A 17014-nucleotide genomic window follows, 5' to 3' on the forward strand; every position below is an offset into this window, starting at 1 on the left:
GGTAAAATTACAGACACTACCATCTTACACTACTTCTAACAAATGGTAAAATTACAGACACTACCATCTTACACTACTTCTAACAAATGGTAAAATTACAGACACTACCATCTTACACTACTTCTAACAAATGGTAAAATTACAGACACTACCATCTTACACTACTTCTAACAAATGGTAAAATTACAGACACTACCATCTTACACTACTTCTAACAAATGGTAAAATTACAGACACTACCGTCTTACACTACTTCTAGCAAATGGTAAAATTACAGACACTACCATCTTACACTACTTCTAACAAATGGTAAAATTACAGACACTACCATCTTACACTACTTCTAACAAATGGTAAAATTACAGACACTACCATCTTACACTACTTCTAACAAATGGTAAAATTACAGACACTACCATCTTACACTACTTCTAACAAATATGTCAAATATGGCTATTGGATCTTCCCAGACTCTTATCATCGGATGGGCCCCAGCCATCAATCTGCAAGGCTCTTTTGATCTGTGGAACCTTACAAGTTGATTAGTAACAATAGATTCATAAAGTATTTGCTTGTTAGTTTGATGAAAATATAATTGAAACTTAAAAGTGAAAATTATTTTGTTTAGAATTTATTTCCTGTTGGGAAGTTTACATTATAGACCATTCAGGACACTACTGTGATACACATCCCTGTGATATACATCCCTGTGATACTATGGTATACATCCCTGTGATATCCTATGATATACACCCCTGTGATATACATCCCTGTGATACTATGGTATACATCCCTGTGATATCCTATGATATACACCCCTGTGATATCCTATGATTCTATGATATACATCCCTATGATGCTATGATACACATCCCTATGATATCCTATGATACTATGATACACATCCCTATGATACTATGGTATACATCCCTGTGATATCCTATGATATACATCCCTGTGATATCCTATGATACTATGATATACATCCCTGTGATATCCTATGATACTATGATATACATCCCTATGATATCCTATGATACACATCCCTATGATATCCTATGATACTGTGATACACATCCCTGTGATATCCTATGATACTATGATACACATCCCTATGATATCCTATGATACTATGATACACATCCCTATGAGCCAGTGCTTAATTATCCCCAAAATCAGTCTGAGAGAAGTTTATTTACATAAAAATACATGCTGTAGAGAAAACACTGGAAAGTCAATACCTAACACAAATTTCCCGAGTCTCTGCAGCCTACTCTCCACCACGTATCAGGCTTGCACCTCTCCGATGTTCCACTGTTCAGAGCCTAAATCTGTCCTCTTTCCTACTGTTCAGCAGCCTAAATCTGTCCTCTTTCCTACTGTTCAGAGCCTAAATCTGTCCTCTTTCCTACTGTTCAGCAGCCTAAATCTGTCCTCTTTCCTACTGTTCAGAGCCTAAATCTGTCCTCTTTCCTACTGTTCAGCAGCCTAAATCTGTCCTCTTTCCTACTGTTCAGCAGCCTAAATCTGTCCTCTTTCCTACTGTTCAGCAGCCTAAATCTGTCCTATTTTCTACTGTTCAGTAGCCTAAATCTGTCCTCTTTCCTACTGTTCAGTAGCCTAAATCTGTCCTCTTTCCTACTGTTCAGTAGCCTAAATCTGTCCTCTTTCCTACAGCCTAAATCTGTCCTCTTTCCCACTGTTCAGTAGCCTAAATCTGTCCTCTTTCCTACTGTTCAGCAGCCTAAATCTGTCCTCTTTCCTACTGTTCAGCAGCCTAAATCTGTCCTCTTTCCTACTGTTCAGCAGCCTAAATCTGTCCTCTTTCCTACTGTTCAGCAGCCTAAATATGTCCTCTTTCCTACTGTTCAGCAGCCTAAATCTGTCCTCTTTCCTACTGTTCAGCAGCCTAAATCTGTCCTCTTTCCTACTGTTCAGCAGCCTACATCCTGATCTCCTGTGTGTTTTATCTCATGTGTTCTCATGTTACCTAACTGATCAAAACGATTTCCACACTGGGAGGAGTGGTAAGGCTTCTCCCCTGTGTGTGTATTCTCTCATGTGTTTTCAAGTTCAATAACTGGGTAAAACTCTTTCCACACTGGGAGCAGTGGTACAGCTTTTCTGCTGTGTGTATTCTCTCATGCCGTTTCAGGTCCCCTAACTGGTTAAAACCCTTTCCACACTGGGAGCAGTGGTACAGCTTTCTCCTGTGTGTATTCTCTCATGCCGTTTGAGGTCCCCTAACTGGTTAAAACCCTTTCCACACTGGGAGCAGTGGTAAGATTTCTCTCCTGTGTGTATTCTCTCATGCCGTTTCAGGTCCCCTAACTGGTTACAACCCTTTCCACACTGAGAGCAGTGATAAGGCTTTTCTCCTGTGTGTATTCTCTCGTGTTTTTTAAGGTAGCTTTTCTGATTAAAACTCTTTCCACACTGGGAGCAGTGGTAAGGCTTCTCCCCTGTGTGTAATTGCACGTGTGTTTTCAGGTTACATAAGTGGATAAAACGTTTTCCACACTGAGAGCAGTGGTAAGGCTTCTCCCCTGTATGTATTATCTCATGTGTTTTCAGGTTACGTAAGTGGGTAAAACTCTTTCCACACTGGGAGCAGTGATACCGCTTTTCTGCTGCGTGTATTCTCTCATGTCGTTTCAGGTCACCTAAGTGGTTACAACCCTTTCCACACTGGGAGCAGTGGTACAGCTTTTCTCCTGTGTGTATTCTCTCATGTCGTTTCAGGTCACCTAGGTGGTTACAAGCCTTTCCACACTGGGAGCAGTGGTACAGCTTTTCTCCTGTGTGTATTCTCTCATGTCGTTTCAGGTCACCTAACTGGTTACAACCCTTCCCACATTGGGAGCAGTGGTAAGGCTTTTCTCCTGTGTGTACTCTCTCGTGTTTTTTCAGGTAGCTTTTCTGGTTAAAACTCTTTCCACACTGGGAGCAGCAGTAAGGCTTATCACCTGTGTGTACTTGCTCATGTGTTTTCAGGTTATTTAAGTGGGCAAAATTCTTTCCACACTGGGAGCAATGGTAAGGCCTCTCCCCTGTGTGTATTCTCTCGTGTGTTTTCAGGTTACGTAAGTGGGTAAAACTCCTTCCACACTGGGAGCAGCAGTACAGCTTTTCTCCTGTGTGTATTCTCTCATGCGTTTTCAGATTACACAAGTAGGTAAAACTCTTTCCACACTGGGAGCAGTGGTAAGGCCTCTCCTCTGTGTGTATTCTCTCGTGTTTTTTCAGGTAGCTTTTCTGGTTAAAACCCTTTCCACACTGGGAGCAGTCGTAAGGCTTCTTCCCTGTGTGTATTCTCTCATGTTGGATCAGGTGTCCTTTCTGGTTAAAACTCTTTCCACACTGGGAGCAGTGGTAAGGCTTCTCCCCTGTGTGTATTATCTCGTGTTGTTTCAGGTCCCATAACCGGTTAAAACCCTTTCCACAGTGGGAGCACTGGTGTCTTCTTGCTGGTTTGGACGTCCCTGGCTCTGGTTCCTCCGAGTCTGGTCTTTCTCCTGCCAAAGATAGTGTGTTTTTTAAAATAGAGACCTGAATGAAACCTCCACATGATAAAATGGCCTTGCTATGAGAGTAAATCCTAATCAGATCCCTCAATAACCTAAGGCCAGTTTTAACAATCTTGGTGTGACTTTAAAACAAATGCTGTAGAGTTTCCTAGTAATTACTGATAATGTTTACACTACTTATTTTATTCATTCTGTTTTACAAGTCAGAACACAAAACACTAGACAGTTCTATGACACAGACATCGCTAGATTCCTATCAAGCAGGTGGTTGTAATTATATAACCCTCATAGCTGTATGATACAGGATGTGACCTAAACACTTCCTTAAAGCGAAAATAAGTCAATAAAACATTGTGTAGAAGTCCAAAACTAGTTTTTATGTCGAAGACAGAAAGCACATCAGTAACATCTACCCATTGATGAAAGGGTTCGACACGCTATTTAATTGTTTATATCTTGACTATCACTGACGTCATGACATTTTGGCTAAAGTAAAAAAAATAAGAAGGTGAAATATTCTGGGTAGATGTTCCTAAAAACTGATAGTAACTATATATAGTAAGTTTATATACAGCCATATTATAAAGTCTGAAAGGGCTTGTTCATTCACTATGACATCTTCATATGTTTCTAAAACTGATAGAAACACTGAACAAAAAATATAAACGCAACATGTAAAGTGAGGCAAAGGGTGGCTAATTTTAAGAATCTCAAATATAAAATATATTTATTTGTTTAACATGTTTTTGGTTACTACATGATTCCATTATGTGTTATTTCATAGTTGATGTCTTCATTATTATTCTACAATGTAGAAAAGAGTACAAATAAAACACCTGGAATAATTTGGTGCCCAAACTTTTGACTGGTACTGTAAATTCCTCTACCATAAGCTGCCTCCAACGCAGTCTTAGAGAAATTGCCAGTACTTCCAACCGGCCTCACGCAGACCACACCCACCCAGGACCTCCACATCAGGCTTCTTCACCTGCGGGAGACTGAGACCAGCCACCTGGACAGAAACCAAGTAGAATGTCTCTCTGTCATAAAGCCCTTTTGAGGGGAAAAACTCATTCTGACTTATTCAGTCACGTGAAGTCTATAGATCAGGCTGTGCCTGGCTCCCAGTGGGTGGGCCTATGCCCAGTCACGTAAAGTCTATAGATCAGGCTGTGCCTGGCTCCCCAGTGTGTGAAAGAGACGGAGGTCCGGGTGCCTTGTAAGGATCCGTCGACAAAAGGGCAATCTACCTTTACCATCGGTCCTATTAGCCAACGTACAATCAATCCATAATAAAAGACGACGTACGATCACGTATATCCTACCAACGGGACATTAAAACCTGTTTCACCGAGTCATCATATTACAACCAGCCATTGTTGGGATTCCCATATGGCGATGCAGAATTGGCCCAGCATCATCCGATGTATGCCGTCATTGTAAATAAGAATTTGATCTTAACTGACTTTCCTAGTTAAATAAAGGTTAAATAAAAACATAAGCAAACAGGAAAACACTCATCCAGAGGCGGCGCTCCTAGTGGCCGGGGACTTTAATGCAGGAAACTCTAATCTGTTTTACCTCATTTCTACCAGCGCGTAAAATGTGCAACCAGAGGTTAAAAAAAAACTTGAGACCACCTTTACATACTAAAGGTCGACCGACTAAAAGACCAATTAATCGACTGATAAATTAGGGCCGATTTCAAGTTCATAAGAATCAGTAATCTGCCTTTTTTGGACACCGATTATGGCCGATTACATTGCAATCTGCGAGGAAACTGCGTGGCAGGCTGACTTCCTGTCACGGCAGGCTGACTTCCTGTTACGGCAGGCTGACTTCCTGTTACGAGAGTGCAGCGTCAAAGGACCTTGTGGCTGCACGGAGCCACGGTAAGTTGCTAGCTAGCATTAAACGTATCTTAAAGAAACCAATCAATCATAATCACTAGTTAACGTACACATGGTGAATGATATTACTAGGTTAACTAGCTTGTCCTGCGTTGCATATAATCTGTCAATTTGTATATATATATATATATATATGTATATATATGCCATTTAGCAGACGCTTTTATCCAAAGCGACTTACAGTCATGTATGCATACATTCTACGTATGGGTGGTCCCGGGGATTGAACCCACTACCCTGGCGTTACAAGCGCCATGCTCTACCAACTGAGCTACAGAAGGACTGCAGTGCTTGTTCATTTATCACAGAATCACAGCCTACTTCAACTTCGCCAAATGGGTGATGATTTCACAAAAAGTGCATTGCTGAAAAAAAAGCACAATCTTTGCACCAATGTACCTAATCATAAACATCAATGCCGTTCTTAAAATCAATACACAGAAGTCTATATTTTTTAACCTGAATATTTAGTTAAAAGAAATTCATGTTAGCAGGCAATATCATCTGGGGATATTGTGAATACAAACAGTGCAGCTATTCCCTCCGCAAGGCTGTTAAACAAGCTAAACGTCAGTACAGAGACAAAGTAGAATCTCAATTCAACGGCTCAGACACAAGAGGCATGTGGCAGGGTCTACAGTCAATTACGGACTACAAGAAGAAACCCAGCCCAGTCACGGACCAGGATGTCTTGCTCCCAGGCAGACTAAATAACTTTTTTGCCCGCTTTGAGGACAATACAGTGCCACTGACACGGCCTGCAACGAAAACACGCGGTCTCTCCTTCACTGCAGCCGAGGTGAGTAAGACATTTAAACGTGTTAACCCTCGCAAGGCTGCAGGCCCAGACGGCATCCCCAGCCGCGCCCTCAGAGCATGCGCAGACCAGCTGGCCGGTGTGTTTACGGACATATTACATTTACATTACATTTAAGTCATTTAGCAGACGCTCTTATCCAGAGCGACTTACAAATTGGTGCATTCACCTTATGACATCCAGTGGAACAGCCACTTTACAATAGTGCATCTAAATCTTTTAAGGGGGAGGGGGGGTGAGAAGGATTACTTTATCCTATCCTAGGTATTCCTTAAAGAGGTGGGGTTTCAGGTGTCTCCGGAAGGTGGTGATTGACTCCACTGTCCTGGCGTCGTGAGGGAGTTTGTTCCACCATTGGGGGGCCAGAGCAGCGAACAGTTTTGACTGGGCTGAGCGGGAACTGTACTTCCTCAGTGGTAGGGAAGCGAGCAGGCCAGAGGTGGATGAACACAGTGCCCTTGTTTGGGTGTAGGGCCTGATCAGAGCCTGGAGGTACTGAGGTGCCGTTCCCCTTACAGCTCCGTAGGCAAGCACCATGGTCTTGTAGCGGATGCGAGCTTCAACTGGAAGCCAGTGGAGAGAGCGGAGGAGCGGGGTGACGTGAGAGAACTTGGGAAGGTTGAACACCAGACGGGCTGCGGCGTTCTGGATGAGTTGTAGGGGTTTAATGGCACAGGCAGGGAGCCCAGCCAACAGCGAGTTGAAGTAATCTAGACGGGAGATGACAAGTGCCTGGATTAGGACCTGAGCCGCTTCCTGTGTGAGGCAAGGTCGTACTCTGCGGATGTTGTAGAGCATGAACCTACAGGAACGGGCCACCGCCTTGATGTTAGTTGAGAACGACAGGGTGTTGTCCAGGATCACGCCAAGGTTCTTAGCGCTCTGGGAGGAGGACACAATGGAGTTGTCAACCGTGATGGCGAGATCATGGAACGGGCAGTCCTTCCCCGGGAGGAAGAGCAGCTCCGTCTTGCCGAGGTTCAGCTTCAGGTGGTGATCCGTCATCCACACTGATATGTCTGCCAGACATGCAGAGATGCGATTTGCCACCTGGTGAATATTCAATCAATCCCTATACCAGTCTGCTGTTCCCACATGCATCAAGAGGGCCACCATTGTTCCTGTTCCCAAGAAAGCTAAGGTAACTGAGCTAAACGACTACCGCCCCGTAGCACTCACTTCCGTCATCATGAAGTGCTTTGAGAGACTAGTCAATGACCATATCACCTCCACCCTACCTGACACCCTAGACCCACTCCAATTTGCTTACCGCCCAAATAGGTCCACAGACGATGCAATCTCAACCACACTGCACACTGCCCTAACCCACCTGGACAAAAGGAATACCTATGTGAGAATGCTGTTCATCGACTACAGCTCGGCATTCAACACCATAGTACCCTCCAAGCTCGTCATCAAGCTCGAGACCCTGGGTCTCGACCCCGCCCTGTGCAACTGGGTACTGGACTTCCTGACGGGCCGCCCCCAGGTGGTGAGGGTAGGCAACAACATCTCCTCCCCGCTGATCCTCAACACGGGGGCCCCACAAGGGTGCGTTCTGAGCCCTCTCCTGTACTCCCTGTTCACCCACGACTGCGTGGCCACGCACGCCTCCAACTCAATCATCAAGTTTGCGGACGACACAACAGTGGTAGGCTTGATTACCAACAACGACGAGACGGCCTACAGGGAGGAGGTGAGGGCCCTCGGAGTGTGGTGTCAGGAAAATAACCTCACACTCAACGTCAACAAAACTAAGGAGATGATTGTGGACTTCAGGAAACAGCAGAGGGAACACCCCCCTATCCACATCGATGGAACAGTAGTGGAGAGGGTAGCAAGTTTTAAGTTCCTCGGCATACACATCACAGATAAACTGAATTGGTCCACTCACACTGTCAGCGTCGTGAAGAAGGCGCAGCAGCGCCTCTTCAACCTCAGGAGGCTGAAGAAATTCGGCTTGTCACCAAAAGCACTCACAAACTTCTACACATGCACAATCGAGAGCATCCTGGCGGGCTGTATCACCGCCTGGTACGGCAACTGCTCCGCCCTCAACCGTAAGGCTCTCCAGAGGGTAATGAGGTCTGCACAACGCATCACCGGGGGCAAACTACCTGCCCTCCAGGACACCTACACCACCCGATGTTACAGGAAGGCCATAAAGATCATCAAGGACATCAACCACCCGAGCCACTGCCTGTTCACCCCGCTATCATCCAGAAGGCGAGGTCAGTACAGGTGCATCAAAGCTGGGACCGAGAGACTGAAAAACAGCTTCTATCTCAAGGCCATCAGACTGTTAAACAGCCACCACTAACATTGAGTGGCTGCTGCCAACACACTGTCATTAACACTGACCCAACTCCAGCCACTTTAATAATGGGAATTGATGGGAAATTATGTAAATATATCACCAGCCACTTTAAACATTGCTACCTTATATAATGTTACTTACCCTACATTATTCATCTCATATGCATACGTATATACTGTACTCTATATCATCGACTGCATCCTTATGTAATACATGTATCACTAGCCACTTTAACTATGCCACTTTGTTTACTTTGTCTACATACTCATCTCATATGTATATACTGTACTCGATACCATCTACTGTAAGCTGCCCTGTACCATCACTCATTCATATATCCTTATGTACATATTCTTTATCCCCTTATTGTTAGTTAGATTACTTGTTGGTTATCACTGCATTGTCGGAACTAGAAGCACAAGCATTTCGCTACACTCGCATTAACATCTGCTAACCATGTGTATGTGACAAATAAAATTTGATTTGTCACTTCTCTTGCGTTCAGTGTAAAAGCAGAGTCATGTTAGCAGGCAATATCATCTCGGGATATTGTGTCCCTTCTCTTGCGTTCAGTGTAAAAGCAGAGTCATGTTAGCAGGCAATATCATCTCGGGTTATTGTGTCACTTCTCTTGTGTTCAGTGTAAAAGCAGTCAGGCTAAATGGAACGGTTCCGTATTTCACTGAAAGAATAAACGTTTTGTCCTCAATGATAGTTTCCGGATTTTACCATATCAATGACCAAAGGCTCGTATTTCTGTGTTCATTATATTATAATTAAGTCTACGATTTGATATTTGACAGAGTAGTCCGACTGAGCAGTGGTAGGCAGCAGCAGGCTCGTAAGCATTCATTCAAACAGCATTTTACCGCGTTTGCCAGCAGCTCTTAGCAATGCTTGAAGCACAGCTCTGTTTATGACTTCAAGCCTATCGACTCCTGAGATTAGGCTGGCAATGCTAAAGTGCCTATTAGAACATCCAATAGTCAAAGGTTGATGAAATACAAATGGTAGAGAGAGAAATAGTCGACGTGCCATAATTCCTATAATAATAATATATAATAATATATAATAATAATAATATATAATAACTACAACGAAAACTTCTTAACTGGGAATATTGACGGGGAATATTGAAGAACTGGGAATATTGAACCACCAGCTTTCATATGGTTTCATGTTCTGAGCAAGGAACTTAAAGGTTAGCTTTTTCACATGGCACATATTGCACTTTTACTTTCTTCTCCAACACTGTGTTTTTGCATTATTTAAACCAAATTGAACATGTTTCATTATTGATTTATTATATTAAGTTCAAATAAAATGTTCATTGTTCATTCAGTATTGTTGTAATTGTCATTATTACAAATATATATATATATATAGATTAATCGGTATCAGCTTTTTTTGGTCTCCAATAAATCGGAAATCGACGTTGAAAAATCGGTCGACCTCTAGTACATACCCCAACCAGAAGTCATGGATTACAGGCAACATCCCCACTGAGATGAAGGGTAGAGCTGCCGCTTTCAAGGAGCGGGACTCTAATCCGGGAAGTTTATCAGAAATCCCGCTATGCCCTCCGACTAACCATCAAACAGGCAAAGAGTCAATACAGGACTAAGATCGAATCGTACTACACCGGCTCCGAGGTTCGTTGGATATTTGCAGGGCTTGTAAACTATTACAGACTACAAAGAGAAGCACAGCCACGAGCTGCCCCGTGGCACGAGCCTACCAGATGAGCTAAATTACTTCTATGCTCGCCTCGAGGCAAGTAACACTGAAGCATGCATGAGAGCATCAGCTGTTGCGGGTCAACATTCCCAAGGCCGCAGGGCCAGACGGATTCCCCAGGTGTGTACTCCAAGCATGCGCTGACCAACTAGCAAGTGTCTTCACTGACATTTTCAACCTGTCCCTGACCGAGTCTGTAATATCAACATGTTTCAAGCAGACGGCAGGGTATGGGGCGGCAGGGTAGCCTAGTGGTTAGAGCGTTGGACTAGTAACCGGAAGGTTGCAAGTTCAAATCCCCGAGCTGTTGTTCTGCCCCTGAACAGGCAGTCAGTCATTGAAAATAAGAATTTGTTCTTAACCGACTTGCCTAGTTACATAAAGGTAAAATTAAAATAAAGACCATAGTTCCTGTGTCCACGAACACCAAGGTAACCTACCTAAATTACTACCGACCCGTAGCACTCACGTCTGTAGCCATGAAGTGCTTTGAAAGGCTGGTCGTGCTCACATCAACACCATTATCCCAGTAACCCTAGACCCACTCTGATTTTCAAACCGCCCCAACAGATCCACACATGATGCCATCTCTATTACACTGCCCTTTCCCAACTGGACAAAAGGAACACTAATGTGAGAATGCTGTTCATTGACTACAGCTCCGCTTTCAACACCATGGTGCCCTCAAAGCTCATCACTAAACTAAGGACCCTGGGACTAAACACATCCCTCTGCAACTGGATCCTGGACTTCCTGACGGGCCGCCCCCAGGTGGTAAGAGTAGGTAACAACACATTAGCCACACTGATCCTCAACACGGGGGCCACCCAGGGGTGTGTACTCCCTGTTCACTCATGACTGCACGGCCAGGCACGACTCCAACACCATCATTAAGTTAGCCGATGACAACATCGGCTTCTATAGGGAGGAGGTCAGAGACTTGGTCGTGTAGTGCCAGGACAACAACCTCTCCTTCACCGTGATCAAGACAAAAGGAGATGATTGTAGACTACAGGAAAAGGAGGACCGAGCCCCCACTCTCATCGACGGGCTGCAGTGGAAGAGGTTGAGAAATTCAAGTTCCTTGAGGTGAAGAGGGCACGTCAAAGCCTATTCCCCCTCAGGAGACAGAAAAGATTTGGCATGGGTCAGAGGAAGGCCTTAAAAATTATCAAAGACTTCAGTCACCCTAGTCAAAGACTGTTCTCTCTTTTACCGCACGGCAAGCGGTACCAGAGCGGTCCAAGGTCCAAAAGGCTTTTTTTCGGTTGTGTAAACAACAACTGTAATTGTGTGATGGTGGGCATCGTTCATATATGGTCGTTTCAGTGGGAAAGTCAACCTGAACATGTGTAACGGAGGTGAGAACGTGCCGTAAACTCACTCCACAGCTTGAAACGTCACAGATGGAGCTGTCCAACTGGTACCTTTTAAACTCACTCCACAGCTTGAAACGTCACAGATGGAGCTGTCCAACTGGTACCTTTTAAACTCACTCCACAGCTTGAAACGTCACAGATGGAGCTGTCCAACTGGTACCTTTTAAACTCACTCCACAGCTTGAAACGTCACAGATGGAGCTGTCCAACTGGTACCTTTTAAACTCACTCCACAGCTTGAAACGTCACAGATGGAGCTGTCCAACTGGTACCTTTTAAACTCACTCCACAGCTTGAAACGTCACAGATGGAGCTGTCCAACTGGTACCTTTTAAACTCACTCCACAGCTTGAAACGTCACAGATGGAGCTGTCCAACTGGTACCTTTTAAACTCACTCCACAGCTTGAAACGTCACAGATGGAGCTGTCCAACTGGTACCTTTTAAACTCACTCCACAGCTTGAAACGTCACAGATGGAGCTGTCCAACTGGTACCTTTTAAACTCACTCCATCGGTTCATTGTCAAGGAGAGTGGTCACATGTGATGAGAAGCAGAGGATCACTAGTTAGAGTCCAGTATGGGGACAGTGGAGGAAACTAAACTGTTAGCAGCACACTGATGTCATTTACACAACAAATAAAGTGAGTCATTTCTAAATGAAAGAATGTTCTTTAAGGTCTATATAGTATATATATTAAACCATGTTCTTTAAGGTCTATATAGTATATATATATTAAACCATGTTCTTTAAGGTCTATATAGTATATATATATCAAACCATGTTCTTTAAGGTCTATATAGTATATATATTAAATCATGTTCTTTAAGGTCTATATAGTATATATATATATATATATATATATATATATATATATTAAACCATGTTCTTTAAGGTCTATATAGTATATATATTAAACCATGTTTTTATTAAATTTTTTATTTCACCTTTATTTAACCAGGTAGGCTAGTTGAGAACAAGTTCTCATTTGCAACTGCGACCTGGCCAAGATAAAGCATAGCAGTGTGAACAGACAACACAGAGTTACACATGGAGTAAACAATTAACAAGTCAATAACACAGTAGAAAAAAAGGGGAGTCTATATACAATGTGTGCAAAAGGCATGAGGAGGTAGGCGAATAATTACAATTTTGCAGATTAACACTGAAGTGATAAATGATCAGATGGTCATGTACAGGTAGAGATATTGGTGTGCAAAAGAGCAGAAAAGTAAATAAATAAAAACAGTATGGGGATGAGGTAGGTGAAAATGGGTGGGCTATTTACCAATAGAATATGTACAGCTGCAGCGATCGGTTAGCTGCTCAGATAGCTGATGTTTGAAGTTGGTGAGGGAGATAAAAGTCTCCAACTTCAGCGATTTTTGCAATTCGTTCCAGTCACAGGCAGCAGAGTACTGGAACGAAAGGCGGCCAAATGAGGTGTTGGCTTTAGGGATGATCAGTGAGATACACCTGCTGGAGTGCGTGCTACGGATGGGTGTTGCCATCGTGACCAGTGAACTGAGATAAGGCGGAGCTTTACCTAGCATGGACTTGTGGATGACCTGGAGCCAGTGGGTCTGGCGACGAATATGTAGCGAGGGCCAGCCGACTAGAGCATACAAGTCGCAGTGGTGGGTGGTGTAAGGTACTTTAGTGACAAAACGGATGGCACTGTGATAAACTGCATCCAGTTTGCTGAGTAGAGTGTTGGAAGCAATTTTGTAGATGACATCGCCGAAGTCGAGGATCGGTAGGATAGTCAGTTTTACTAGGGTAAGCTTGGCGGCGTGAGTGAAGGAGGCTTTGTTGCGGAATAGAAAGAAGGTCTATATAGTATATATATTAAACCATGTTCTTTAAGGTCTATATAGTAAATATATTAAACCATGTTCTTTAAGGTCTATATAGTATATATATATTAAACCATGTTCTTTAAGGTCTATATAGTATATATATATTAAACCATGTTCTTTAAGGTCTATATAGTATATATATTAAACCATGTTCTTTAAGGTCTATATAGTATATATATTAAACCATGTTCTTTAAAGTCTATATAGTATATATATTAAACCATGTTCTTTAAGGTCTATATAGTATATATATTAAACCATGTTCTTTAAGGTCTGTATGTTGGAGTTCAGGCTTCATTTGACCTGTTAGAAGGAAATGAAATGAATTTTGTCCATTAGAGACAAAAAAAATCGCTTGTTTTAAAATATATATTTGACGGAGGCCAAGTCTCACAAAAAAATGCTTTTCATTTATAAATATTTCATGGCTTTTAGAAAAGGCTTACAGAGTTTGTTTTAAACTATATATTTGTTGTGCAGATCAGATGTTAATGAAGCAATACAGACCACATTGAAGTGTCTGGAATTTAATTTGCCTGTTCTACAGTCTAGTGAAGACAGGGGGGTTGACTGGGACAGACAATGTAACATCTATACTGTTTTTTTCTCTCTAAATCTAACTTTCATCAAGGTTTTATATGGTCTATTGGTTTCTCTCTAAATCTAACTTTCATCAAGGTTTTATATGGTCTATTGGTTTCTCTCTAAAGCTAACTTTCATCAAGGTTTTATATGGTCTATTGGTTTCTCTCTAAAGCTAACTTTCATCAAGGTTTTATATGGTCTATTGGTTCCTCTCTTTTCATTGGCAGAATCCTTTTTGAGTGTTATGATATTCATAACATCCATATCCACCAGTCTATCTTCCTGTCAACTAACAGAACTCCACTGGTTGTCCTGGTAACAGATACCAGTCTATCTTCCTATCAACTAACAGAACTCTGCTGGTTGTCCTGGTAACAGATACCAGTCCATCTTCATGTCAACTAACAGAACTCTGCTGGTTGTCCTGGTAACAGATACCGGTGGGCAGATCTATTGTATTTGTTCAAACTAAACTACAGCACTTACTTTGATGTGTCAAATCTGATCCTTTCTTCTCTTCTCCTCCTCTCACAGTTCCACTCAGCCCCGTTGTTTTCCTGCAGTCCACCAGCAGCACAGACAACCTCTTCATACCCACCAGTAAGGTGCTATTGGGAGAGACACGACATGGGGACTCCAGGAGGGAGGAGGGGCTAGCGTTGTCCTGTTAACCATAAAGAGGGGACACAGACACATACCATTATGGATGCTGATGTCACTTTTGTCATAAACTGCTTTACAGAAACCCAGCCCAGACCCAGATAGAGCAAGCTGTATGCTAGACCAGACCAAGCTGTATGCTAGACCTGCTGATGCCACTGTTGACATGAAGTGTTTTATAGAAACCCAGCCCAGACCCAGAGAGAGCAAGCTGTATGCTAGACCAGACCAAGCTGTACCATCTGGTGTTCTGATCTGGAGAGACTCTTCTCTTCCTCGTCAGCATCAGGATGTTGTTGAGGCTTCCCAGAGGATCCACCATAGTCATGTCTCTCTCCTGTGTGAATGAGAACATCAAACTGATGGTAAACGTACGATCTTCTATTGCAATCACAGAGTCTTACAAGAGGCATGAATATATCTAAAAAGTCCAAAAATGGCCACTTTCATCATGATTTTGTACAATATTGTCTGTGTTAAAGGGTCGTTCCACAAAAGGGGTGCCTTTAAGTAGACATTATGCACCTATATTGAATTTTAAAAGACTATTATTTTAGAGGAAGTGTACTTTAATATAGACCACCTGGAGAATTCAATATATCTCATTTAAAAGTCCCAAATCTATATGTACCAATGGCAGATTGCCCCTTAACAATTCCTACAGTACTGAACAACATATTCAAGTGTAGAACTTCAGTAGAATGCCCCTTTCAAACCCCACATTAGTTCAACAACTGCATAGTTTGTGCCCCTGTTTAAGAGAGTACTCACTGGTGTTAATCAGATCTTCAGTCTCCTCCTCTTTCACTCCCAAAACGTTTTCTTCCTCCTGTTTTATTGAGATAGCCTCCTCTTCCTCTTTTGCTCTAAAAGGTTCTTCCTCTTCTTTCTCTACATTCTCTTCTTTCAATGTTATGGCATCTTCCTCCTCTTTGATTCTGAAAGCTTCTACCTCCTCCTCCACGCTGACAACCTCTTTCCCATCTTCCTCTTTCACTGTAATATCATCCTCTTCTTCTTTCAATGTGATAGCCTCCTCTTCCTCCTTTTTCATCCTGAAAGCTTCTTCCTCTCCTTTCATCAGAGCTTCTTTCTCCTTCAAGTTTAGTGAGCTCATGCCAGTTCGCAGTTGTAAAAGAGAACTTGTTCTCAACTAGTCTACCTGGTTAAATAAAGGTGAAATAAATAAAATAAATAAAAAATGCTTCGGGAGATTAGCCTAGTGCAGAACCAATGTAACACATTTGCTAATTTAACAAGCAAATTGCATTTAAATGAACGAGTAGATATGTAACAGATAGGTCAACATAATGATGTTCTAAACACTAAGAGTAATATACACAAGATTGGTCTAAAGATCTTTAACGTTTCAGTTTTATGTTTGCTAGCAAACCACCGCGATGGGTGAATCAGAAAGCCCTTTGTCGCTGTTGAAGAAGCCTCCTGTTCCGTCCACTAGATTATACGTCACGCAAGAAACATCGCCTAAAAGACTCACATCGCCGCCTGCTGACTGGAGTGAGTAACGCAGACTGGGGGAAAAAAATCCATTACGTCTATTTTGTCAAGCAATGTTATAAGAAGTCATTTAAAAACAACCAGATGTTATGTGTTCTCTTCCTTCCTACAGCCAATACTTTTCTCCAGGCCTGACCTGCCCATTAGGTAGGATTAGGTGACAGATTGAAGAGGGTGGCATATTCCAAGTTCAATTGACCACGGCTCATCGCTAACAACACATAATAACACTTCACATAATGCTGCCCAAAAACAAAACCATCACATCAAGGAGGTGTAACAGTGATGAATGGCTATTCAATATACAACAGTAGTCTTCTGTAACAAGCAATACGTGGTAAATATGTTTACATCCATCCATGACTGAATGGTTTCAAGAAGTCCTGGTTTCATAAGTAAATTGTAACCAGTCCTCAATCAGCAGTCTGAATTAACCCAGTAAGTAAGTAACAAGTAAGGTGCAAAGAGCTGATTTACCTAATTAACCCAGAGGCACCACAACATCAATGTTAAGAGAAGTTTGGAAGTAAGTAAGTAAGTAACAAGTAAGGTGCAAAGAGCTGATTTACCTAATTAACCCAGAGGCACCACAACATCAACCTTTAGAGAAGTTTGGAAGCAAGTAAGTAAGTAACAAGGTAGGTGCAAAGAGCTGATTTACATAACTCTGTACAGACCAAAGGAATTCCCAGAGCTAGCCATCC

At 42.5% G+C, this 17014-nt stretch overlaps 1 protein-coding gene across 1 annotated transcript; it reads right to left on the reverse strand.

Moving 5' to 3' along the window:
- Nucleotides 1-1878: 1878 nt before the first annotated feature.
- On the reverse strand, nt 1879-16206 carry LOC124023891 (zinc finger protein 2 homolog). Its single transcript, XM_046338054.1, has 4 exons — nt 15564-16206; nt 15032-15129; nt 14619-14796; nt 1879-3515 (listed from the first exon to the last, which is right to left on the reverse strand). Exons 1-4 carry the CDS (start codon nt 15907-15909, stop codon nt 2161-2163), a joined length of 1977 nt encoding a protein of 658 aa, XP_046194010.1. The 5' UTR covers nt 15910-16206; the 3' UTR covers nt 1879-2160.
- Between the last annotated feature and the right edge of the window lie 808 nt (nt 16207-17014).

This window comes from Oncorhynchus gorbuscha, unplaced genomic scaffold (genome assembly GCF_021184085.1).
Source record: "Oncorhynchus gorbuscha isolate QuinsamMale2020 ecotype Even-year unplaced genomic scaffold, OgorEven_v1.0 Un_scaffold_1712, whole genome shotgun sequence".
Lineage (NCBI taxonomy): Eukaryota > Metazoa > Chordata > Actinopteri > Salmoniformes > Salmonidae > Oncorhynchus > Oncorhynchus gorbuscha.